Source organism: Grampus griseus, assembly GCF_964374135.1.
Source record: "Grampus griseus genome assembly, chromosome: 3".
Classification (NCBI taxonomy): domain Eukaryota; kingdom Metazoa; phylum Chordata; class Mammalia; order Artiodactyla; family Delphinidae; genus Grampus; species Grampus griseus.
This window is the reverse complement of record NC_139019.1, coordinates 166,547,588-166,572,229: the sequence shown is the minus strand read 5'-3', so window position 1 is coordinate 166,572,229 and position 24,642 is coordinate 166,547,588. Positions and strand designations below refer to the sequence as shown.

At 52.5% G+C, this 24,642-nt stretch overlaps 3 protein-coding genes across 12 annotated transcripts in view; 2 read left to right on the top strand and 1 right to left on the bottom strand.

Annotated features, from left to right (window-relative positions):
* The window catches only part of HNRNPM (heterogeneous nuclear ribonucleoprotein M), a 174,766-nt gene that overhangs the window by 42,218 nt on the left and 107,906 nt on the right, over positions 1 to 24,642 (top strand). The window lies entirely within an intron of this gene.
* On the top strand, positions 19 to 1,143 carry RPS28 (ribosomal protein S28). Its single transcript, XM_082652521.1, has 4 exons — positions 19 to 99; positions 194 to 241; positions 728 to 861; positions 1,067 to 1,143. The coding sequence occupies exons 1-3, from the start codon at positions 61 to 63 to the stop codon at positions 848 to 850; spliced, it is 210 nt and encodes a 69-aa protein (XP_082508647.1). The 5' UTR covers positions 19 to 60; the 3' UTR covers positions 851 to 861; positions 1,067 to 1,143.
* KANK3 (KN motif and ankyrin repeat domains 3) lies at positions 1,325 to 11,386 on the bottom strand. 3 transcript variants are annotated; one of them, XM_082651773.1, is made up of 11 exons: positions 11,249 to 11,383; positions 10,624 to 10,740; positions 8,553 to 9,833; positions 8,376 to 8,475; positions 7,975 to 8,172; positions 7,779 to 7,863; positions 7,082 to 7,298; positions 3,022 to 3,164; positions 2,693 to 2,893; positions 2,522 to 2,620; positions 1,325 to 1,590 (listed from the first exon to the last, which is right to left on the bottom strand). In XM_082651773.1, the coding sequence occupies exons 2-11, from the start codon at positions 10,655 to 10,657 to the stop codon at positions 1,513 to 1,515; spliced, it is 2,436 nt and encodes an 811-aa protein (XP_082507899.1). In that variant the 5' UTR covers positions 10,658 to 10,740; positions 11,249 to 11,383; the 3' UTR covers positions 1,325 to 1,512. The 3 variants fall into 3 exon arrangements, with proteins under 3 accessions (XP_082507899.1, XP_082507898.1, XP_082507897.1); XM_082651772.1 differs by having other exon boundaries at positions 7,779 to 7,866; positions 11,249 to 11,382; XM_082651771.1 differs by having other exon boundaries at positions 2,522 to 2,893; positions 7,779 to 7,866; positions 11,249 to 11,386.

Below are 24,642 nucleotides of genomic sequence, written 5' to 3'. Positions count from 1 at the left end.
TAAACGTTCTCTCCGAAGCACGTGACTCCTCTCCGCCCGATCAGTCGCCGTGCGGCCATTATGGATACGAGTCGTGTGCAGCCCATCAAGCTTGCCAGGGTGAGGCGGAAGCCCGGGTTTGAGGGCCCGGATGAGGGAGGGAGGAGTAGGGGAACCGGGTGGTCCAGATCTGATCCTAGCTTCTTTACCCCAGGTCACCAAGGTGCTGGGCAGGACCGGTTCGCAGGGACAGTGCACGCAGGTGAGCTGGAGAGACGAGGAGGCGGGGTCTGGGGTCTTGAGTCTCTGATGATGACTTCTGTGCCCTGGTATCTGAGAACCGATACGTACCCTTTTTCGGAAAGCTCGCGGACGGTCCGAGCCTTTGCCGAGGCCTTGCCCCTCATTCCCTGGGCTCTGACATACCTCGTTCTCCTGGCTCAGCCAATCCCAACGACCACTGTGTAGCTCCACGCCCTCACGATTGTGCTCCCGTCCCCGACGGGCCCAGAGCGGCAGTTGTCCCCCACCAGTGGCTTTTTCTGGCGCTCGAGAGCTGTGTTCTCCACGCTTCGGCCCCTCTCCGGCTTCTCTCCCGGCCCAGACCTACTTCCCAGGTTCAGCCCCCTTTTTAAGTGTGTCTAAGCAGGCACGTTCTCTGAATCCAAGTCAGCTGGCTATCCCACGGTGCCAGTTTGTGGCCGACACTGACTTCTTCCCGGTCCCCCACCCCCCGTCAACCCCATAGGTACGCGTAGAATTCATGGACGACACGAGCCGTTCCATCATCCGAAACGTGAAAGGCCCCGTGCGCGAGGGCGACGTGCTCACCCTATTGGAGTCAGAGCGAGAGGCTCGGAGGCTGCGCTGAACTTGGGGCTGGTGAGTGCACAACTGGAGTGGGAAACAGTAGACCTTTGGCTGGTGGTAGGGAGGTTTCGCCAAGCATACGGATGAGGGGCTCTTGCAAGGGCTCTTGGTGGCGGGGTGTGAAGAAAGGGTTTGCTGAGATTGGCAAGATGGGGGAGGGAGTTTGCCACTTGCTGAGAGGGACCTGTCAGCATCTCATACTTGGGTTTGTTTACAGGGTCCTGGATGTCTGGGTCGACTACCTGGCCCACGAGGATGATCTGCTGTTAATAAAGCGTTTATATTCTGTGTAAACTTGGGGTTTTGTCTCAGTTGCCACTAAGCTTATAAAACCCTCCCATGGGACCCCCAGATGGTCTGCACTGACCCACTGCACTCTGGAAGGGGGGTGGAGGAGTTGTCTTCCCCAACAACGCGTTTTCTTTTTGAGGAGGGAGAAGCACGTGTCTGTGTGTATCTCCAAAACAAGACAAGCTGAGTTAGGAATGTTTTATTAAGGAAGAAGTTTGGAGAAGTGAGTGGACCAGAGTGCCTCAGGTCCCACCTCACCCTGCAGAGTTCAAGCTGAGCCCCTCCCTGTGGACCCTGACCCTTGCTGTGCCCCGAGGTTGAGGTGGGCGAGGGAAAGCTCTCCCCCAATCCAGGTCCAGTGTGTCAGGCCAGTCACTGAGGTGGGGGGTCCTCTCCACCGTCACTGCAGCCTCCTTCACTAGGCTTGGCTGTGGGGCGGTCAGAGGGCAGCTGGTGAGAGAGGTTGAGGGGGGGGCTGTCAGTCTCCTGTAGGCAGGACACTGGCTTTCAGCCCCCTTAGACTCAGGGCTGCTTAGCCTAGTGGAGGTCTTACCTCTGTCCACTGAGCTTGCCTAAGCAGGAACCCCACCTTTTACAGCAGAGCCAGAGCACCTGGCTTTGAATCCTGCCTCTGTCCCATGTGACCTGGAAGAGTCACTTGGCCTCCCTGGCTCCTTTCCCCCATCTCTACAGGAGAGTGCGGGATGGCTAGGCTCACAGCATGAGTTGGTGTTTTGCTTCGTTTTGTGTTATTTGGCCGAGCCATGAGGCATGCGGGATCTTAGTTCCCTGACCAGGGATTGAACCCGTGCCCCCTGCAGTGGAAGTGTGGAGTCCTAGCCACTGGTCTGCCAGGGAGTTCCCAGGATGATGCTTAATTATGAAAGTGCTGAGAACAGCCTGGCACTTGCCTTTTGAACATAAGCCTCTGCCCCCAAACCAGCCCTTCCTGCCTGCTGCTGGCAAACTCATTGTCTCCAACCCTGAAGCTCTGACTTGCGGGGAGCTTGCACCCCGCTCCCCTGCCCCCTCGACCTAAAGGGCCCCTTATTCCTTTGCTGTGAGCCTGGGGGCAGTAACAGGAGTTCCCTGACATGACATGGTCTGACCTAGGTCTGACAGCTCTACTCTGATCTTAATGGCATGTCCCTTCTGGAGGCCTCAGGTTCATGACCTGTAAAGTGAAGGTGTGTCTAGCCCTTGGGTGTTCTGCAGGTTGAACATCAAATCCCAGCCACAGAGAATTCAGACGCAGGTTCCCCACCCCTGGTACTACTCCAGGGTGCATGAAGAGAAGCCACCTTTCTGGGGCTCACTGGGGATCCTTGAGCTGTGCGGCTGGGAAACTGTCTCTTGGGGCTGGGGCTGGGGCTGCACTCACCGGGGGACCGGGCTGGCCTGAGCTCAGGTGGGCGTGCAGCAGGGCGGCCACCTCATCCTGCTCAGCCTCCAGGGCAATGGCCAGGGCACTGGTGCCCTCCTGAGGGAAGATAGGGACAGTCAGGTCCCTGAACCAAGGTGTGACTACCCCACCAGCCCCATGGTGGCTCACGTTGTCCAGGAGGGCGGGGTCACAGCCTGGCTGGGCCAGGAGCAACCGGACAGTGTCCAGGCGCCCATACTCGCTGGCGCACATCAGCGCTGTGGCCCCATCTGCATCCTGCACGTTCACATCTGCCCCACACGCCAGCAGGGCTGCTACCGTGTCCTGGCGGCCGTGGCTGATGGCCAGCATGAGGGCTGTCTGTCCTGTCTGGGGAATGGGAAAGAAGGGGACAGGGCTGGTGTGGGCTCCGGGGGAAAGAGGGGGGTCACAGACATTTGGCTCCAAAAGTGGAAAAGACCCCTGGACTCTGAGCCAGGGAGGAGATATCTACGCACCTGGCTGGCCTTGGCATTAACACTGCCCATGCGGAAGAGTCTCTGGACCACGGCCATGTCCTCCTCTCGCCCCACAGAGGTGAGTGCAGCCAGCATGAGGGCGGAGTAGCCAGCTCGATTCTGGTGGTCAATCTTGCAGACCCCTGGGAGAGAGAAGAGGGGTCAGTCCACCAAGAAGCCGACACCCACTAGTCCACTCGCCTCCCTCCAAGCCTCAGGTTCATTTGTTCAGTCAGGTTGGTCACTGAGGGTCATGCGTGATTTTCCTGTTCCCTCTGCCTACAAGGCTCTCCCCACAAGATCCACATGGCTCCTCCCTTACCTTCAGGGTTCTGCTCGCATCTCATCTCAGTGAAGAGTTTCCTTACCTTCCTATTTCAAACTGTGTTGGGGGCTTCGTTCTGTCTGCTGCTGTATCCCCCAGTACCTAGAGTAATACCTGCCACCTAGCAGCTGCTCAGTGAAAGATAAACGGACGTTTCTATTTTCACAGCTACTACCCACCAAGCCACCACTGTTGCTCCCCCAGAGAAATGCCAGCCGGGCCCCCCGGGTGTCCAAGTCCACTCCAGTTTCCATGCAGCAGCCAGAAAGAGATCAAAAGAAATTTGGCCCCATCACCTATTTAGAGCCCTCCTGTGTCTCCCCACTGCACCTGGAATACAGGCCGTTGTTCACCACCGCCTCCGAGGCTCTGTTATCAACTTCTGTCCCTTCCTCTGGAGTTGGCCTTTCTCCCACAAGCCTATGTTACAGATTGAATTGTGTCCCCCCCCCGCCATTGCCCCACCAAAAGATATGTTGAACTCCTAACACCCAGTACCTGTGAATGTGGCCTTAATTGGAAATAAGATCTTTGCCAACCATAATCAAGTTAAGATGAGGTCATTATGGTAGGCCCTAATTCCGTATGACTAGTATCCTCAGAAGAAGCAAAGACAAAGAGCTACGTGATGCAGAAGGCCGAGAAGACAAGCTGCCGTAAGCTGCGGAACGCTGCGGGTTGCTGGCAGCCACCAGAAGCTTGGAGAAAGGCACAGAACAGATTCTCCCTCTGAGCCCTTAAGAAGGAAACAGCCCTGCCAACACCTTGATTTTGGACTTCTGGACTCCTGAACTGCAAGAAAATGAATTTCTCTTTTCAACCACCCACGTTGTGGTACTTTGTGGCACTTTTTTACAGCAGCCCTAGGAAACTTAACAGCCTGGTTACTGCTGCCCATCCTTCCGAACTGAACACAGACATCAGCTCCATTTCCTCTGGGGTCAGTTCTGTTACCATCCTGGCCCTCTTCCTCACAGCACAGCACCTACTTCTGGACCTCATTCCCCAGAATGTTTACTGCTCGTGTACCCCACCATTCTGAAAGCTCCACAAGTCTAGGGACAGTCTGCAGAGATGAATGGGTGGGAGAGGTTTGGGGAAAGGAGTGGATCAGGGTCATGGAGAGGGTGCCCTAGTGAGAGGGGATCTGAGACAACCGGCTGGGGAGTAAAAGGGCTAAGTCAGGATTAAGGGCATTCCCTAGTTGTATGGCATACTCTCTAGGTGTCCATTCCATCCACAAGCTTCTGTGACCCTGGTGGAGGGTGTTGGGCGCAGAAGGGGGCTCAGAGAAATAACCAAAGTGGGGTCTCTGCAGTTAGCCAGGGGACCCACCTATTTTCCCTCTCCCTTTCCCTTCCCTGAGGCCTTGCTAAGCTAAAGGATCACACTGTTTCTTGATTCCCTCCCCTGGTTTTATTTTGTCATGGCCCTTACCCCTATTGGAAATTATGTTTACTTGATAATTATCGAGTAAAATTGATAATTATCTCCGCTCCCCACACACACACACCCAGAGCCCCTGCTCATGAAAGCTTATTCATTCATTCAACAAACACTTGAGGGTCTACTGTGTGCCCCACTGGGGTCTGCCAGGCAAGTAGGGTGAGGTGAGGGAGGGGTATGGGGATGGGTTTGAAAGGGTACATAAAGGAGTAGTTAATGATAGGCCAGGAGGCAAGGAGACAGAACAGTGAAATGTGGTGGGAGCAATGGATAATGGTCCCACGAGGTTCAAGGACTGTGGGAGTTGGGCAACAGGAGACAGTGAGCTGAGATGTTGGACGGTGAGAGTTCAGGAGAGAATGCTAGGAAGTGAGATTATGGAGGGGGCATAGTTACTGATGACATCAAGGTGTTGTGGTGACCTTACAAGTGTAAGGCTGATGTCAGGGTGAAGGGAGAGGAGTAGGTCAAGGAACTGAGAAGGGACTTCCCTGGCGATCCAGGGGTTAAAACTCCACGCTTCCACTGCAGGGGGTGCAGGTTCGATCCCTGGTCGGGGAACTAAGATCCCACATGCCTTGTGGCATAGCCAGAAAAAAAAAAAAAAAAAAAAAGGAACTGAGAAGCCAGGAAGTGGGAGGGATCATCCATCAGGAAACTGATATTGGTGAGGATTAGGCTGGAGAGGAGGAGAACCAGCCAGGAGCTAAGATTCAAGAAATGAAGAGTGATGAGGTGAGAGGGAGAAGTCAGAAGGGGCGGAGGGAGTAGTGGTCTGATCAATTAGAGGCTCCAAGATGGGACTAAAGGAGGAAGGGGAAACGGTCTGGAAGTGGAGATAAAGAACAAGGAGGACACAGCCATGTCCAGGCCCTTCATTCCAGGGAGATGAGAGGAAACAGCCCCCGTGTGAAGGGTGCACTGTGGGCTCTGGGTCCTGGGGGAGGGGAGGGCCAGAGGGGCTGACTCATGTGAGAACCAGAAGGCCCACGGCAAGGTCTGGAAAGTTGGAGCTGAAGGGGGGGGTTTCAAATGCAGGAAATAAGAGGATCCAAGGAGCCTCGGGCCTTGCAACCAAGATGACTGCCTTGCCACCCTCCACAACCCCAGTCCTCAGCCCCCTTTAAGACAGGAGCTGCCCAGGAAATACCTTTTTTTTTTTTTTTTTTTTGGCCGCGACGCGCAGCATGTGGGATCTTAGTTCCCTGACCAGGGATCGAACCCGCACCCCTGCATTGGAAGTGTGGAGTCTTAACCACTGGACCGCCGGGGAAGTCCCAGAAAATACCTTTTGAATTCATGCATTGTCCCTTCCTCCCAAGCCCCAGCTCTTTGTCCAGCCCAGAGTAGCTGTGCCCTTCCCCCCGGTCACCAAGACCTGCAGAAATGGGATGGATCTGTGTATTTAGGGGGTGGCATGCAGGATGGGACAGCAGGACCTGCCTCAGCCTGCAGTGAGAAGGAGAGGCAGGGCAGGCCCCAGAGGATACTGGACCTGAAGGAGGACACCCAGGAGAGCTCTTGGTGGGCAGTTTGTCTACTGTCCACTGTCCCCTCTGCTGTGAGTCCCATGGGGGTGGCCCAGCCCCAACCTGGCACTGCACTGGTGCCTGGAAGGCTCTCAATATATGTCTGTGGACTGAGCAACACCTGGATGTGTGTATCTCTGCTCCAGAGGGGGAAACGTTGAGACAGATGATAGAAATGTGTGTGAGATGGGGCCAACGCAGGACCTGGTGGTGGAGGACTGCAGGCCCAGTGTCCCAGCCCGGGAGGCAGTCACAGCCCTGACCAGTCAGTACCTCCCCTGGAGGCTGAAGAGGCAGTGGATGGATACTGGGGCTCAGGAACAAGGTGAACGCCAAGGCTGGAGATTCAGGGACAGAAGGCATGGGGACCATTGACTGACCTGCGTGCCTGGTGCCATTCTACGTGTGTGTTATCACAATTGCCCAGGGAGGGAGGCGCTGCATCCCCCGTTTCACAAAGGAGGAAGCTAAAGCTGGTGAAATGAAGTAATTTCTCTACATTTAGGTCTACCCAATCCCAAAGCCCAGAATACCCTCCTCCTGCAAAGTGAGAGGCAGGTCAGGGCAGAGCTCACAGCTCAGAGAGGTCAATCTATCCACAACGGGTCATGTAACCTCCAGAGAAGGGCCAGTGGTGCCCTCTGCCTGGCCAGCCCTTCTCTGCATCCTTCTCCAGGTCCTCCCAGCCAGGACCTGCCCAGATTCTCCCTTCCCTGGCTCCCTATTCCCTGGTGCCCTCCCCCCCCTCCTCAATGCTGACCTGTATCCAGCAGCAAGCTCGCGATGGCCAGGTTCCCATGGGACACGCTGTAGTGCAGGGCTGTGTTCCCGTTGCCATCTGTCAGGTTCACCACGTGTTCCAGCAGCTCACGTCCCAGGCGCACCACCGCGCCCAGCACCCCGGCCACGGGCTCCGCTTGAGAGCGCCGCTGGCTCGACACTCGAAACCACTCCTGGGCCACCAGGCGCGCCGCGCCCTGCCAGGACGGGGGAAAGACTTCGGCGAGGGTCCAGGAAGGGGTGGCAGGGAGGGTGTGGGGGAGGGACTGGGAACCCAGGCAGGGGAGGATGGTCACTCCTAGGGCCACACCCCTTTCGAGGAGGGAGTGCAGTTAGTGTGGGTATCCGGCTCGAGGGGGCAGGGATGCTCCCCTTCTGAGGAAGAGCCTGGGGAAGAAGCTGAAGTGGCGGAAGGCGGTGAGCGCTTGTCTTTGGGGAGTCCGGGAGTGGGGCTGGGGCTTGGGGCGGACCCCTTTTGGGAAATCAGGGAAAGATCAGCCCTGTCCTGGGGCGAAGAGCCCTTTGGAGAGCTTGGGATCCGTGCAGGGCCCTGGCGCGAGGTGACGGAACTTGGGACCTTCCTAACTCTAAAGACCCCGATGCTCTTCCCTAGGTAGGCGTCAGAGGAGGTCCCTGGCGGGCCTATGACTCCTGCGAAGGCCTCTCCCCGCACTCACACTGTCGCGGGCGACTCCGCGGGGCCGGCTCAGCTGCCGTTGCAGCGCTGCGCACGCCTCCCTCAAACGCGGGCTCAGCTCGCACCTACTGCCGAGGAGACGCAGACAGGGAGAGGCTAAGGAGGGGTTGGGATGGGGAGTGGGGAGACGGGAAAGAAAGCAGCCGTTCCTATTACGTGTCCGCGGCGCTGCTCACCTCCCCTGCGCGGCCGGCTGAGGCTCTGGCTCTGCCTCCGGCTCGGGGTCCCGGGCCTCCCCGCCGCTGGGAGGGCCATGGGTCCCGGAGTCGGATCCCCCGCCGCTGTCGTCTCCTGAGCCCGACGAACTGCTCCTCGGGAGCTCGGCAGCGCCGTCCTCGCTGTCGCTGTCGCCCTCGCTGGATGAGCTCTCGTACCTGGGGGCAGGGTGAGAGGCATCTGCTGAGCCTCCCCTGGGGGCTCATGCTGGAGTCCTGCGAGGTGGGAGTGGCTGTTCCCATCTTACAGATGAGGACACTGAGGCTTGCCAAGACCACGCCGCGAGCGAGGGGCAGAGCTGGGATTCAAACCCCATTCCAGTCCCAGAAGATGCTGCCATGGGGAGAGGGAAAGTGCTCACTCTCCGTTGAGGACCCCAACAAACTGCAGGCTCTTGGGTCCGGGGCTGGGTTGGGCGCCAGGTGTACCGTCTCTCCTCTTCATAATGGATTTGAGAGTGCCTGGCGGAGATCAGATGAAGACAGTGAGTTAGAATTCGGTGGCCAGCAAACCAGCGAGGGACGGGGACGGGACTCACCCGCGGGTGCCACTGCCCTGTCCCCATCCGTGGGTCCGGGCAGGTTCTCCTGCGTCGGGGCAGGGGCCTCCACAGCGGGCTCGGTCTGCGTGGCCCTCTCGGCACAACCCCACGGGGTCTGGGTGGCAGCCTCGCACGGCTGGGGCTGGGCCGCCACCGCTGCCTGTGCCTCCTCGGCCTCGGCAGCCTCGCGGGCCTCCTCCAGCTCGCACAGGCGACCCCGCAGGAGCTCGCTCACCCCGCGCTGATGCTCCAGGCTGGCGCGAAGCAGCTCCAGCTCGCGCTCGGCGGCCGCGGGCAGCCCCAGCAGAGCCTCCGTCACCCACACTTCCGCCTCGAGGGTCTCGGGAGCTGCCCCCACGCCGGCCTCCTGGGTCTCCGGCAACGCCTGGGCTCCCAACTCTTGAGTCTCCGGCACGGTCTGGGTGCCTGTATCCCGCGTCTGGGGCGCCCCATCGAGGACCTGCAGCGCACCCTCACTGAGACTAGAAGCCGACCCGTCGGGGCCATCAGCCCCGGGGCTGGCCCTGGCGCGAACGCCGCGCTCAGAGGTGGCCAGGCGCTCGGTGAGCCGCCGCAGCTGAGCAAGCTTGTCCGGGCGCGCCTCGGCCTCCCCGTCGGGCTCGGGCTGCCGGCGCCCGGCAAGCAACCGCGCCTTCTCGGCGCGCAACGCGCGCACCTGCTCCTGCAGCTCGGGCAGCGCGCGCGCCTGCTCCTCGAGCTCGCGCAGGCGCCTCAGCGCCGCTGCCATCTGCTCGCGCACCAGCTGCAGTTGCGCGGGGCCGGGCGAGGCCAGGGCCGGGTTGGGGGCGGGACTGCTGTGGCCGGACCCGCGCGGGCTGCGCGGGATCGTGCGGCCGGGGCTGGGCACGCACTCGTGCGCCTGCGCTAGCTCCAACCGCCGGCTGGTCTCCAGGAGCGTGTGCTCGACGCGCGGATTGCGCACGGGTGCGCGCGGCGATAGCGGCAGCAGCATGAGCCCCGACGGTGCGCCCGGGGAGAGAGCGCCCGGTGCTCCGCCATCGTCACTGGCCAGGGACTCGCAGGATGTCCAGGCGCCTGGGCTGCGCGCGCCTGCGAGGCCGGCCCGTGGCGCGCGGGTGCGGCGCGCAGGCTGCGGGCCCGGGGCGCGGCGGGCGGCGGGGCCGCGCTCCAGCTCCTCCACATACTTGAGGAAGTCCAGGTCCAGGTGGAAGCCATAGGGCGTCTCCACTGAGTAGGGCGAACTCGGGCTGCGAGCTCCCCCAGTCACGCTGGGGCACAGGCGAGGGCCGCCCAGGTCTGTGGGCATGACAGGGGCGTGGAGGGGCGTTAAGCCGGAGAGACCCGGAGAACGCGTCCCCACTGCCCCACGACACGCGTGCACGACTCCACCTGCACCAAACCCTGCACACCTGGATTGCACACCCAAGGCTTAAACGCCTCTCTGCTCCCAAAAAGTCGAGGGTTCACGCGTTAATTGAGCACCTACTATGTACCAAGCACTTTTCTAGGTGCTGCGGACATAGCAGTGAACAAGACAAGCATCCCTGCCCTCTTATAGGAGACAGATAAACACAATCGTTCCAAATGGTGCTTAGGGCAATAATAATAATTCCAAGATGAAACAGAGAATAACTGACAGACGTGGGCTCTGGCTGTCAGGGCAGATTTCCTGAGGAGGGGACTTAGAAGCTGAGCCCTGAATGAGGGGGAGGAAGCAGCTGAGACAGGAGGTTCCTAAAAGAAAACAGCCCGTGCAGAGGCCCTGGGGTGGAATGACCAGGGTGGGCCTGAGTAAGAGCCGGTGGAGGTGAGGATGTGCAGAGCAGAGTGAAGGAAGGGAGGGGGTAGAGGAGTAGAAGAGGTGGGCTCGGACCAGATTGTGGGGAACCTTCTGGGCCACCATGAGGAGATGGAGTTTTATTCCACCTGTGACAGGGCACCAGAGGCAGATTTTAAGCCATGATATTATCCACCTTTATAAAGGGCCCTCTGGCCACTCTGCAAAGGAGGGAGCTGCAGGGCTGTGTCTGCATCTGGGTGCCAAGTGTGGATCTGTACACATGCAAAGCCCATTTTGCACACTTACCAGGCAGGTTCTGATTCAGGGCAAACTTGGCCATGTTTCCTGGAGTAGCCCCCAGAGGGGGTGAGAGTGGGGCTGGGCCCTGTCCCTCTGGCTGTGCCTCTGGGGTCAGTCCGGACTCTGAGTGAGTAAACAGACCCAAGAGGTCCTCTCCACCACCACCCCAACACCCCCACACACAGGCCCTCTCCTCCCTCCTCCCTCAAGTGGCCTTGAAAGTTTGGAATGGGGACTTCCTTGGCGGCGCAGTGGTTAAGAATCCGCCTGCCAATGCAGGGGACACAGGTTCAAGCCCTGGTCCAGGAAGATCCCACATGCCGCGAAGCAATTAAGCCCGTGCACCACAGCTACTGAGCCTGTGCTCTAGACCCCATGAGCCACAACTACTGAGCCCTTGTGCCACAACTACTGAAGCCTGTGCGCCTAGAGCCCGTGCTCTGAAACAAGGGAAGCCACCGCAATGAGAAGCCCGCACACCGCAATGAAGAGTAGCCCCCGCTCACCGCAACTAGAGAGAGCTCACGTGCAGCAATGAAGACCCAACGCAGCCAAAGATAAATAAATTAAATAAATAAATTTATATATAAAAAAAAGAAAGTTTGGAATGAATGACTGTGGGGACCCTCACATGCCAGGCCTCAGCCTGCTGGGCAGGAGGAGGCAGGAAGGGCATCAAAAGGAGAAGAGAGGGGAACTCCCTGGTGGTCCAGTGGTTAGGAATCCGTGCTTCCACGGCAAGGGCAAGGGTTCGATCCCTGGTTGGGGAACTAGGATCCTGCATGCCACATGGCGTGGCAAAAAAAAAAAGAAAAAGAAAAAGAGGATGATGATCAAGAGAACGAGAGCAGCCGGGGCGGGGGCAGGGTGAGGTGCATTCCAGACCTGCTGAGTTTTCTTCGGTCCCTGGGGAAAATTAAAAATTGAGGGCTTCCCTGGTGGCGCAGTGGTTGAGATTCCGCCTGCCGGTGCAGGGGACGCGGGTTCGTGCCCCGGTCCGGGAAGATCCCACATGCCGCAGAGCGGCTGGGCCCGTGAGCCATGGCCTCTGAGCCTGCACGTCCGGAGCCTGTGCTCCGCAGCAGGAGAGGCCACAACAGTGAGAGGCCCGCGTACCAAAAAAAAAAAGAAAGAAAGAAATTGATGCTCAAAGGGGTGGAGTGTGAACATTCAGAAGAGGAAGGCGAAGGTTGGAAGCCCTTCGAGGGCTCATGTACATCTGAATTTATACCAGGGTCACTTGTGAGATCCTTTAGGAATGATGGAGAGCTGTGGGCCAGATGCACAAAGGATGCAAATCAATGGATACCAGTCTTCCTGGGATGTCTCTACTGGAGCGCCACAGGGCTCTGCCCTTGGCTTGTAAGAGATTGTAGTGGAACCACAAGCACCCAGGTTGTCAGCGCTGTGGCTAGGGAATTCCCTGGTCGTCCAGTGGTTGGGATTCGGTGCTTTCACCGCTGAGGTCCCGGGTACAATCCCTGGTCAGGGAACTAAGATCCCACAAGCCGTGCCAGGTGTTGAGGCCAAAAACAAGAAAAACAAACAAACAAACAAAAAACTCGGAGCTGTGGCTACGCTTAGGGCTAAAGGGATACAGACACTTCAGGTGATGTGATGGAGGCTCTAAGAAACTGGGGCGATTGGGCCACATCTAATAATGTGATATTTAACAAGGACAAATATTGAGTCCAGAAATTTGATTCAGAGAGTATAGGGCAGGAAAGATGGGGCTTTGAAGAGCTCACGTGAAAAACCCTGAGGGAAGGGAAAGCAGTTTCTATCGAGTGCCTACTCTATGCCTGGCCTGACTAAATGTAACCCCCCTCCCACAAGTATAATCCTGCAAGGTAGGATGTTTCCCCCTTTTCCAGATGGGGGAAATGAAGGCATAAAGCAGTTAAGTCAATTGCCTATGGGAAATGCCCTCAGGCTGGGCTTTCATCTTCTGGCGGGGACCTCTTGTCTGCCCAGCCCTCCACCAGCAGGTGCCTGCCAGACCCCATCTGTACTCTTCCTGACCTACTGCCCATCTGTGCTAACCACCTGGCAACCTTCCCAGTCACCCCTTCTGGTCTCTTGCACTCCGGATGACCACCTGCGTGCCTAATACCCACCAGCAACTGAGCACCCATTGGTCTACCGGACTCATTCTTCTCCACAGCTGGGGGAACCCTCCCACTCACCACTCTGTCCAGCCTGGGTCCCAGACACCTCCCCTAACCCACCCCAAGGAGGGAGAGTGACGGGGAACTTCCAGTCCTGAAGCAGCTGTTTCCCGTCCCCTCACACTGGCTGTAAGGGGCCGGCCAGCAGGGCAACACGGAGGACAGCCAGTGCCTCTCAGGACTTGTTTTCAGGAAACTGCCAGGGAAGAGCTGGGTCATGGAAAAAACCTGGGCTGGGGCTTAGGGGTCTGGGCTTGCCTCACACACAGCTGGCCGTGTGACTCCGTGGGGTCAGCCCCCCCCACTCCGGGGACCTGGTTACACCCAAATCTGAGACCCTGGGAATTCAAAAAAAACAGCTGTGAGTCATTCCTAAGACCCAAACCAGCTGGAGCCGCCAGACCCAGAGACTGACCTGAAAAATGGGTGGATGCCCCAAGAATGGTAAATAAAAATATGCCAATGACTTTTGCCATTTACTATGGGCTAGCCTCTATTCTAAGCAATTTATGGGTAACTTAAAAAAAAAATCCTAGGTAAACCCTTTGAGGTAGGTTATTCTTTCCCCCTATTGTGCAGATGGAGAAACTGAGACACAGGGATTAAGTGACCCAGCCAAAGTCGGACATGGGCAGAAGCAGGATTTGAACCCTGCAGCTTTGCCAGTGTTTCTGCATTGACCCCTCCACTTGACGGCTTTCTATAAACAGCCCTCCTGCCTGTCCCCTGCGTGTGTCCCCGATGGGAAGAGCAGGCCCAAACCGTGGCGGCTCCAGGGGCTGCAGCCTCACCGGAGTGGAGGCGTGCAACTGCCCTCCCCTCTCCTCCGCTCCCTGCCCGAGCTGGCAACCTTAGATCCGGATCCTCTGCCTGAGACCCCTTTATTAGGCCGTCAGAGCCGACGCCACACGCCCCCACTCCCGCCCCAGGGACTATTTTGGGACTCAGAGCTGTGCTCACAAAACCTGAGGGGTGGGATACGAGGCGGGCAGTGCAGATCCCGGTCTTGGGAAGGGGGCGTCTTCCCGGACTGAGGCTCTGGGTGGTGGCACCCCGTAACTTTGGGACGGGACTCTCAGACCCCTGAAGTGGAAGTGGAGGCTGATGATGGGGGGAGGGGGAGGTCCTGAGGTCAGCACCCCCCACCTCCCTGTCCCCTCAGGACGGCCTCACGGAGACAGAGCAGTTTCCTACAGGAAACGCCGCCGGGCGGTTCCATCCGTTGTCCATTGTCTGCCCGCCCGGGGGCCATCCGTCCCTCCCCCCAACACCGTTTCCGAATCACCCCCCATCACACACACACACACACACACACACACACACACACACACACACGCTCAGGTCCAGCGCGAGGGAATGGACCCGGGTCCCCAAGCTGTCCAGGAGCGACTCTGTGAAAGCATCCCGAAGTCGGTTGCGGCGCCAGGGGGCGAACAAAGCCCCCCACTTCGCTCCTGAAGGGCGGGAAGTAGGAGACCGCAAGAATCCAGAGCCCCCCAACTCTGCTCGCCGCCCACCCGGGACTCCCAGTGTGGGAGGGGTCCCAGCCAGAGGACACAGCGCCCGCCCCGTCGCAGCGCGCTGAGCCCGCAAAGGGGCTAGAAGCGCAGCGCCCCGTCCCGCTGCGTACCCTGATCCCCCCAGGACCCCATCGGTGCCCCGAAAGCTGGCGCTTTACCTGAAGCCGCAGCCGCAGCCGCGCCCGCACCCGAGCCCGCCCCCTCGAAGCTCGGGGACCGGTTATCAAGGCCTTGACCCTAACTGACGGCCAAGTCAGCCAACCAGCGTTCCATGCTCTCCGAAACTGTCCAATGGTGAGGCGAGGTGGACCGCACTGTCCCGGCGCTGAGAGTGTGGGGAGTGGCTTGGGGTGGGGCCTGGAGTGACTGCCCTTGAGGGCGTTCGGGTCCGTAGTGGGGAGAGCAGAGGCCGAGTGGTGCCCAGCTCAGGGCTAAAGGGCTTCGATATGATCCACAGGGGACAGGGAGCCTCGGGAACACTCTAAGCATGACAGTTACCCGGTGGGATTTGTGTATTTGGAAGATACCTTGGGTGGAAGCTGACGCTCCTGTCCCAGTGTCTGGGTGAGGGACCTGGACCCTGGATCTTTCCCACCGCAGCGCCTTTGCGCATGCTGCTCAATCTTCCTGAACTGTTCTTCCCTGCACCTGTTCACTTGGCCACCTTCTCCTACCTTTGGGGGCTCAACCTGTGTGTTCCAGTCCCCTAAAGGCCTAACGTGGACCTTCTCCAGCCACTATCTTTCCAGTCACTCTGTTTTATGAATCTAATAGCTATATACTTTCAATATCTGAAAACAATCTATTATTTATTTGTTTCTTTGTTTGCCATCTGTCTCCCCATAAGGACAGGGAACTGATTGATTTTGGACACTGTTTCATCCAGTGCCCCAAGCACACAGTAGGTACTTAATAAATGTTTGTTGAAGAAACAGACTCACAGACATAGAGAGCAGACTTAGTGGTTGCCAAGGGGGAGGAGGGGTGGGGGAGGGAAGGATTGGGAGTTTGGGATTAGCAGGTGCAAACTATTATATATAGAATGGGTAAACAACAAGGTTGTACTATATAGCACAGGGAACTATTTCAATATCCTGTGATAAACCATAATGGAAAAGAATATGAAAAAATATATATATATATATATGAATCACTTTGCCGTGCAGCAGAAATTAACACAACATTGTAAATCAACTATACCTCAATAAATTTTTTAAAAAATAAATTTAGTTATTTATTTTTGGCTGTGTTGGCTCTTTGTTGCTGTACGCGAGCTTTCTCTAGTTGCGGCAAGTGGGGGCTATTCTTCATTGCAGTGCACCGGCTTCTCATTGCGGTGGCTTCTCTTGTTGCGGAGCACGGGCTCTAGGCGTGCGGGCTTTAGTAGTTGCGGCACGCGGGCTCTAGAGCGCAGGCTCAGTAGTTGTGGCGCACAGGCTTTGTTGCTCCATGGCATGTGGGATCTTCCGGGACCAGGGCTCGAACCCGTGTCCCCTGCATTGGCAGGCGGATTCTTAACCACCAGGGAAGTCCTACCTCAATAAAATTTTTAAAAAATGTTTGTTTAAAGAATGATTTGAAATTACATTGAACTCTTTAACCCATTTGGAAAATATTATGATCGAAAGTGAATCTACAGATTTTTCCCCTATTAATTTAGCATTTATTGAGCACCTACGGTGTTCCAGGCACTGTGCAGGTCCTTGAGGGGAACATAATCCCTGCCATCCTGGGCCTCAAAGCTGAGAGGAGGAGACAGATTTTCAAGCTATGGTTTATGGTCAGGGGGTAACAGGGATGGGAGCTGGAGTCTATGGGAAGAGAAAAGAGGACACATCTTTGTCGTAGAGGATCTGGGGAGACAGCCTGTAGGGATGACACTTAAGGAAATGTACTCCAGACAGGAGAAAATGCACATGCAAAGGAAGATATGGTGAACTTTGACTAAGTCAAGATGTTGGTGGGAGGGGAGCTGGAGGGACAGGCAGAAGGGTGTGTCTGAAGCAACTCAGACTTTATCTGATAAAATGTGGCCCATTGGAGGCAAGTTACTTTATTCCAAAGATTCATCTCTCTATTTGTCCCAGTGTCACTCTGTTTTAACTACAGTAGCTTTAGAATATATTTTAATATCTGATACTCCACTTTTTGCAAAATTCCTGGGCTATTTTCACTGTCTTTTTTTTTTCCTTCCCAATAAACTGTAGAATCCTGTCAAGTTTCCCCCATAAAAACTATAGTGGAATTAAAAAAATTTTCTTAAATAAAATAAAATGCATTACAAAACAGAAACAGGGACTTCCCTGTTGGTTCAGCAGTCAAGACTCCACGCTCCCAATGCAGGGGGCCCGGGTTTGATCCCTGGTCAGGGAACTAGATCCCACACATCACAACTAAAAGTTCCCACATGCCGCAATTAAAAAAAAGAAAAAAATCCCACAGTCCTCAATGAAGATCCTGCAGGCGGCAACGAAGATTCTGTGTGCCACAACTAAAGACCAGGCTCAGCCAAATAAATAAATAAATATTAAAACAACAACAAAAACAGAAACAGACTCACAGTCTTCAAAAACAAACTTATGGTTACCAAATGGGAAAGGTGGGGGGGAAGGGATAAATTAGGAGTTTGGGATTAACATATACACACTACTATGTATAAAATAGATAAGCAACAAGGACCTACCCTGTATAGCACAGGGAATGCTACTCAATATTCTGTAATAAACTATATGGGAAAAGAATCTGAAAAAGAATGGATACGTGTATATGTATAACTGAATCACTTTGCTGTATACCTGAAACTAACACAACATTGTAAATCGACTCTACTGTAATATGAAATAAAAATTAAATTAAAAAAATTTAAAAATGCATACATACACAGAAAGCTAGATCCAAGAAACCACATAAAAATAAATGTATAACTTAAGGAGTTCCTAAGGGGCAGTTCTCAACCAGGGGCAATTTTGTCCCTTGGGAGATATTCAGCAATAACTGGAGACATGTTGATTGTCAGGATGGAGTGGGGGGAAGGGCTGTCCTTGGTCTCTAGTGGGTGGAGGCCAGGGATGTTGCTAAACATCCCGCAATGTACGGGGTATTCTCCCACAACCAAGAATCATCTGGCCTGAATGTTGATAGCGCTGAGTGTGAGAAGCTCAGCTGGAAGGCAAACATCATTTTAACCCCCACCCAGGTCAACAAAGAGCATGTCACCAGCGACCCCAGAAGCCCCTCCAACAGGCTGCATCCCAATCACAGTGCCTCCTCGCTCCGCAAAGGAACCACTGTTGTGACTTGTGTGATAGTAACTGCCTGGCATTTCTGAATAGTTTATCATGGAAGTTTGAATCTCTAGACACTGTGGTTTAGTCTTGCACATGCAAAATATATATATATATATATTTATCTTTTAAGTCTCTTAATTCATGGGTTCCCCTCTATCCCTTCCCTGCCTTGCAATAAATCGATTGCACAACTCAGGCTGTTTCCCACGGTCTGGGTGGTTCTGATCCCATCCTCGTGGTGCACGCTGGCATGGTTCTCTGTCCTTCATCTTCCAGGCAAATTTGCAGTTGTTTCCAGAACTGGGATTAGACTAGGGTTTGATGCCTTTGGCCCGATTGTGGGTGCTGTTCGTCCCATCAACATCAGGCTCACACTCTTTGTCTCTCCTTGCATGAGGCCAGCAGCCATTGAGAACTAACTTGGTGGTGAATGCAGAATAGCGATGTCCTCCTCCTCGAATTTCGTCCTTGTTTATTAGCTAAAATTCTTCCCTTGCAGATGTTTCCCTTAGGTTCCATTTGGTTACCTAGTGGCACATTCATGTAGGAGTGCTTGATTCTTTCCCTTTAGAGACCACTTACCTAAATAGTGAATTAATTCCCCCATAATCCTCTGAAAGTGATAAATTAGGCTGGTTCTTTTTTTGATTGAAGCATAGTTGATTTACAATATTGTGTTAGCTTCTGGTGGACAGCAAACCCACACGCACCACAATGAAGAGTATATATATATTCTTTCTCAGTCGTTTTTTTTTTTTTTTTAACCACGCTGCAAGGTTTGTGGGACCTTAGTTCACGGACCAGGGATTGAACCCACACCTTCGGCAATGAAAGTGTGGAGTCCTAACAACTGGACCAGCAGAGAATTCCCCAGATTCTTCTTCATTACAGGTTTTTACAAGACATTGAATATAGTTCCCTGTACTATACAGTAAGTCCTTGTTGTTTATCCATCTTATGTATAGCAGTGTGTATCTGTTAACCTCAAACTCCTAATTCACTCCTCCCTTTCCATAGAAAAGTTTGTTTTCTATGTCTGTGAGTCTGTTTCTGTTTTGTAAATAAGTTCATTTGTATTATTTTTTAGATTCCACATATGTGATATCATATAATATTTGTATTTCTCTAATTTATTTCAATTAGTATGATAATCTCTAGGTCCATCTGTGTTGCTGCAAATGGCAATATATCATTCTTTTTTATGGCTGAGTAATATTCCATTGCATATATGTACCACATCTTTATCCATTCATCTGCTGATGGACACTTAGTATGCTTCCATGTCTTGGCTACTGTAAATAGTACTGCTATGAACATTGAGGTGCATGTATCTTTTGGGTTTTTTTCCTTTTAATATTTATTTATTTTTTATTTTTTGGCTTCATTGGGTCTTAGTTGTGGCATGTGGGATCTTTCCTTGTGGTGCACAGGCTCAGTAGTTGCGGTGTGCAGGCTCTGTTGTTGTGGCGTGCAGGCTTAGTTGCCTCACGGCAGGTGGGATCTTAGTTCCCCACCAGGGATCGAATGGGTGTCCCCTGCATTGCAAGACGGATTCTTAACAACTGGACCACCAGGGAAGTCCCACATGTATCTTTTTTGAATTAGAGTTTTCGTCTTTTCCAGATATATTCCCAGGACTGCTGGATCACATGATAAACCTATTTTTAGTTTTTTTAGGAACCTCCATACTGTTCTCCATAGTGGCTGCACCAATTTACATTCTCACCAGCAGTGTAGGAGGGTTCCCTTTTCTCCACGCCCTCTCCAGAGTTTATTATTTGTAGACTTCTTTTTTGGCTGCCTTTTGTCTTCATTGCTGCGCACAGGCTTTCTCTAGTTGCGGTGAGCGGGGGACTACTCTTCGTTGCGGTGGGTGGTGGCTTCTCTTATTGCCGAGCACGGGCTCTAGGCGCACGGGCTTCAGTAGTTGTGACTTTCAGGCTCTAGAGCCCAGGCTCAGTAACTGTGGCGCAGGGTTGCTCCGCGGCGTGTGGGATCTTCCTGGACCGGGGCTCAAAGTCGTGTCCCCTGCATTGGCAGACGGATTCTTAACCACTGAGCCACCAGGGAAACCCTATTTGTAGACTTTTTGATGATGGTCATCCTGACCAGTGTGAGGTGACACCTCATTGTAGTTTTGGTTTACATTTCTCTAATAATTATAGGCTGGCTATTTCTTTAAGTAGTTATGAGCTTATGGATTTAAATATGTTGTGCTCCAATCCTTTATCCTCACTGGTGGGCCCACCTGGCCAGTGGGAGCCTCTACTGGTTGGAACTTTTTGGAGCAACTCTGATAGTTTTCTTGCTGTCTCCTATGACCAGATGTTCCAGGCACATCTTGGACATTTCCTGTCCCAGACCTGGCATCAGCCAGAAACTCTGGGGGCTTTTTTTGGTGGCAAAATTATATTCGTTTGGGTGTTAGAAATGCTCATTTGCTATTGGGTTGGCCATGTGTCTAGACTTTCTTGGTCAAAAGAGCTAAAAGGGGGCTTCCCTGGTGGCACAGTTGTTGGGAGTCCACCTGCTGATGCAGGGGACACGGGTTCGTGACCTGGTCCGGGAGGATCCCGCGTGCTGCGGAGCGGCTGGACCTGTGAGCTATGGCCGCTGGGCCTGGGGAGAGACCACAGCGGTGAGAGGCCCGTGTACCGCAAAAAAAAAAAAAAAAAAAAAAAAAGAGCTAAAAGGAGGGGAATATATATATTATATAATATCTGTATATATAATACAGAGAGAACATATAATATATTGTCCTATAATATAACACACAATTATATGTCATGATATAATCTGTATATAATATATTATAATGTGTATGTAATATATTATCATGTACATTTATGCATATACATATGATATATATGTCCATATTCTATTATGTACAATACTTTATGAATTCATTCTCATATTTCCAGTTCAATTTCAGGACTACATGATTTTTACTCAACCTCTCTCTGGTTGGTAGAATAACATCTCCCCAAAGATGTCCATATACTAACCTCTGCCACCTATGAAAATGGTACCTTACATGGCAAAAGGGACTTGCAGATGTGATTATGTTAAGAATCTTGAGATGGGGAGATTGTCCTGGATTCGCCAGTGGGCCCAATGTCATCGTAAAAGTCCTTATAATTGTTGGCAGGAGGGTCAGAGTCAGAGAAAGAGATGTGAAGACAGAAGCAGAGGTGAGAGTGTTGTGATTGCTGGAAGGGGGGCCACCAGCTGAGGATTGCAGGTGGCCTCTAGAAGCTAGAAAAGTCAGGGATATGGACTCTCCCCAAGAGACTCCAGAAGGAATGCAACCCTGAGGACACCTGGATTTTTAGCCTGGTGAGACCCATGTTGGACTTTTGAACTCCAGGACTGTAAGATAATCAATTAATGTTTTGAGCCACTAAATTTGTGGTAATTTGTTACAGCAGCAATAGGATACTAATACTATCTGTTTCTTCTTTCTTCCATAAAAATCCTGGTTCTTAAGAACACAGATGAAAACATAATTACAATGTCTCAGAATCATTCATTTGCTTTAATGAACACTGCTCACACAGTGGTCTCAAAAAACAATGCGAATACTACCATCGATATGTTACTAAAACTGTTTTAAAGTATCTCTTGCGTATACTCTCCCCTTTTGCCATCATATGGATATATTTGTACTGCATCTACACTGAGAGAACATTTATCCATTACATACATCACCCTTCTTTGTTTAGTGCCCTTCGGTCTTAGGTTTACAAGTAATGTTATGTTTCACACTCTTTGCAGTCATAAACACATGTCTTTCTAGACATTTGTTTATCTGAAATGGAATCCTCAAGACCTCATGCAAACCATCTTCCCTTAGCTCTCACATGTTGATAACAGTCTATATCCTTTATATGGAAAGTCAATTTTGCTGGATATAAAATCCTTGGCTCCCATTTTCTTTGCTAGAATATCTTTAAACATGTCACTCCATTTTCTTCTTGCATTAAAGCATTGCTCTCAAAAGTCTGATGAGAGGGACTTCCCTGGTGGTCCAGTGGTTAAGAATCCGCCTTCCAATACAGGGGACGTGGGTTCGATCCCTTGTTGGGGAACTAAGATCCCACAGCAGAGGGGCAAGCCCGCATGCCTCATCTACTGAGCTCCCGCGCCTCAATGAGAGAGCCCGCCTGCCGCAAAATACAGAGCCCACGTGCTCTGGAGCCTGCGCACCACAACTAGAGAGACAAAGCTTGCACGCCACAACTAGAGAGAAGCCCACATGCCTCAACACGTGCTGCAACTAAAACCCAATGCAACCAAAAAACAAAACAAAACAAAACCTGTATATTAATTTAGATATAATTGACATTATAAAATAAAATTCAGCCATTTCATCCATAAACATGACATATCAGTTAATTAATCCAAGTCTTATTTTAACCTCCTAGTAAAGTTTTAGAGTTTTCTTGAAACAGACCACACCCTCCTCCTTAAGGTTATTCTCTTTGGGGGAGAAAGATGGCTGCTTTTTTCTTTTTAATATTTATTTATTTAGGCTGCGCTGAGTCTTAGTTGCTGCACATGGAATCTTTAGTTGCGGCATGTGGAATCTGAATCGCGGCATGCATGTGGGATCGAACCCAGGCCCCCTGCATTGGGAGTGTGGAGTCTTACCCACTGGACCACCAGGGAAGTCCCAAAGATGGCTGCTTTTGTAGATAGAAGCTCTGTTTCTTATCTTTTCCTACTTGGATGCTTTCACCATATTGGAATGCTATTGGTATTGTGTATTTGTGTTCATTTGTTGTGTCCTATCTTTCCTAGAAACACTGAACGAGATAAAAATGGGGATGTGAGAGAGAGATGGAGCTGGAGGTGGAAGGGGAGCCAGATGGAGGTGAGACTTGGGAGGTGAGAAAGACAGGGCTTCAGCCTGGGTGGAACTATAACCAGGTCGAAAGATGGAGGGACCAGTTTGGGGGCATAGGCATTATCCCTCCTCTGTACAAACCCTCTCATGGCTCCCATCTCACAGAATGTAAGAACTAAAATCCTTAGAGTGGCCCACAATGCCCTGCACGACCCGTTTCTATCACCTCTTGACTTCCTCTCTCCTCCCACTCACTCTCCTGCTCACTCCTTCTGCTCCACTAGGCACAGTTCTGCCTCAGGGCCTTTGCACCTGCTGCTCCATCTTCCTGGAATGCTCTTCCCATAGATGTCCACACAGCTTCTGCCTCACCTCTTTTGATCTCTGTTCAAATATCACAATGAGGCTCCCCTGGCCACCTTCCCACGCTTTCTCCACTCAAGACACCTCTTTGGCCTGCACTAATTATTTTCCCTAGCACTTATCACCTTCTTATACATGTCTATCTGTTCCTCACTGGAATGTCAGTCCCATATGAGCCAGAACTTTTCTGTCTGTCTTCTACACTGCCTGGTCCCCAGAGCCTCAAACAATGCTTGGCACACAGAAGGTGCTCTATAAATACTTGTTTGCTGAATGAAAGGAATGAAAGGTGAATTTGGACTCCATGTGGACCAAGGATATCCGAGCAGCATTGGAAGAATGTCCCAGCCTCTCCAGCTAGTGTGGAAGTATGTAACAGGGAGAAGGCACTTTGATTGGGTGGATGAAGGGGAAAGATGCAATTATCTTTGATCTCTCTCTCTCTCTTTTTTTTTTTGCACAAAGTGTAAAGGTTTTTTTTTTAAATGTGTAACATAGGCAAAATTATTTGTCAATAATTTTTTAAGGAATTTCACGTGTTCTGATTCTTTCCCCTGCCAATCACCTTAGTGCCTCCAAAGTCATAATCTTCAAGATAAGACAGCCCTTTCAAAAAGAAGTTTTGCTCAGTCCACAGTTGTCATGTCAGTTGGTCCACAATTCTTTTAGTTGGGCTTCTTTGCTCTCCAATGGAATATGGACACACTTCAAAATTCCCCACCTGTAATCTTTGGGATCCAATTTCCTCAAGCAAGTTACTTTAGGACCACGGTTAGGGTCAGGAGATGGATCTGCCTGGTTCTGAATTTGACACTCTAAAAAGGCATTATGTTCAAATTATACTCACTTCTAAGCTATCACACCCTAGAACAGTACAGATCTTTGGGATGTGCCAATAACTTTTTAAAGTCCAGACACTGTGTTCTGAAGGTAAAAGCCTTTAATGAAAAAGCCATTTCAGGGACTTCCCTGGTGGTCCAGTGGTAAAGAATCCACGTTACAATGCAGGGACTCCAGGTTCGATCCCTGGTCGGGGAACTAAGATCCCACATGCCGCAGGGCAACTAAGCCTCCGGGCCACAACTACCAAGCTCGCGCACCTCAACGAGAGAGCCCGTGTGCAGCAAATTACAGAGCCCTGGGGCCGGCTCACCACAACTAGAGAGGAAGCCCGTGCACCACAACCAGAGAGAAGCCCATGTGCCACAACAAAAAGAGCCCTTTGCTGCAAAGAAAGTTCCCGCACACCTCAATGAAGACCCCGCGAGCCACAACTAAGACCTGACGCAGCCAAAAAAAAATAAACAAAATAAATAAAATTTTTAGAAAGCCATCTTCGTTTCATATCAACATTAAAAATAGAGCACTAGGGGCTTCCCTGGTGGCGCAGTGGTTGGGAGTCCGCCTGCCGATGCAGGGGACGCGGGTTTGTGCCCCAGTCCGGGAAGATCCCACATGCCGCGGAGCGGCTAGGCCCCTGAGCCATGGCCGCTGGGCCTGCGGGAGAGGCCACAGCAGTGAGAGGCCCGCGTACCACAAAAAATAAATAAATAAAAAATAAAAATAGAACATTAAATGAATGTATCTGGTAATTTCCCTCATATCTTAAGCTTTCAAATTATCAACTCTACAGTGCCAGAAGCAATCTTTGTTTACCAATACACCCCCATCACTTGAATCTGTTTTAAGTATCATGTTCCTTCTTATCTGTATCAAAACTCATACCGAACAATGTGTTCTGGGTCTCAAAAGAGGATTAGATCTCTTAAATAACCTTTTGTTTTCCTCCAGATTCCTAAGACCATTGATAGAACATTGGTAGAACACATGACCCTTCTCTG

Coding starts and splice junctions, on each gene's coding strand:
- RPS28 (XM_082652521.1), top strand. CDS start 61: ATGGATACGAGTCGTGTGCAGCCCATCAAGCTTGCCAGG. Junction 100..193: donor AGCCCATCAAGCTTGCCAGG/GTGAGGCGGAAG, acceptor TCTTTACCCCAG/GTCACCAAGGTGCTGGGCAG. Junction 242..727: donor CGCAGGGACAGTGCACGCAG/GTGAGCTGGAGA, acceptor TCAACCCCATAG/GTACGCGTAGAATTCATGGA.
- KANK3 (XM_082651771.1), bottom strand. CDS start 10,657: ATGGCCAAGTTTGCCCTGAATCAGAACCTGCCTG. Junction 7,867..7,974: donor CAGCCGGCCGCGCAGGGGAG/GTGAGCAGCGCC, acceptor TCTCCTCGGCAG/TAGGTGCGAGCTGAGCCCGC. Junction 7,299..7,778: donor GCGGAGTCGCCCGCGACAGT/GTGAGTGCGGGG, acceptor CCGTCCTGGCAG/GGCGCGGCGCGCCTGGTGGC.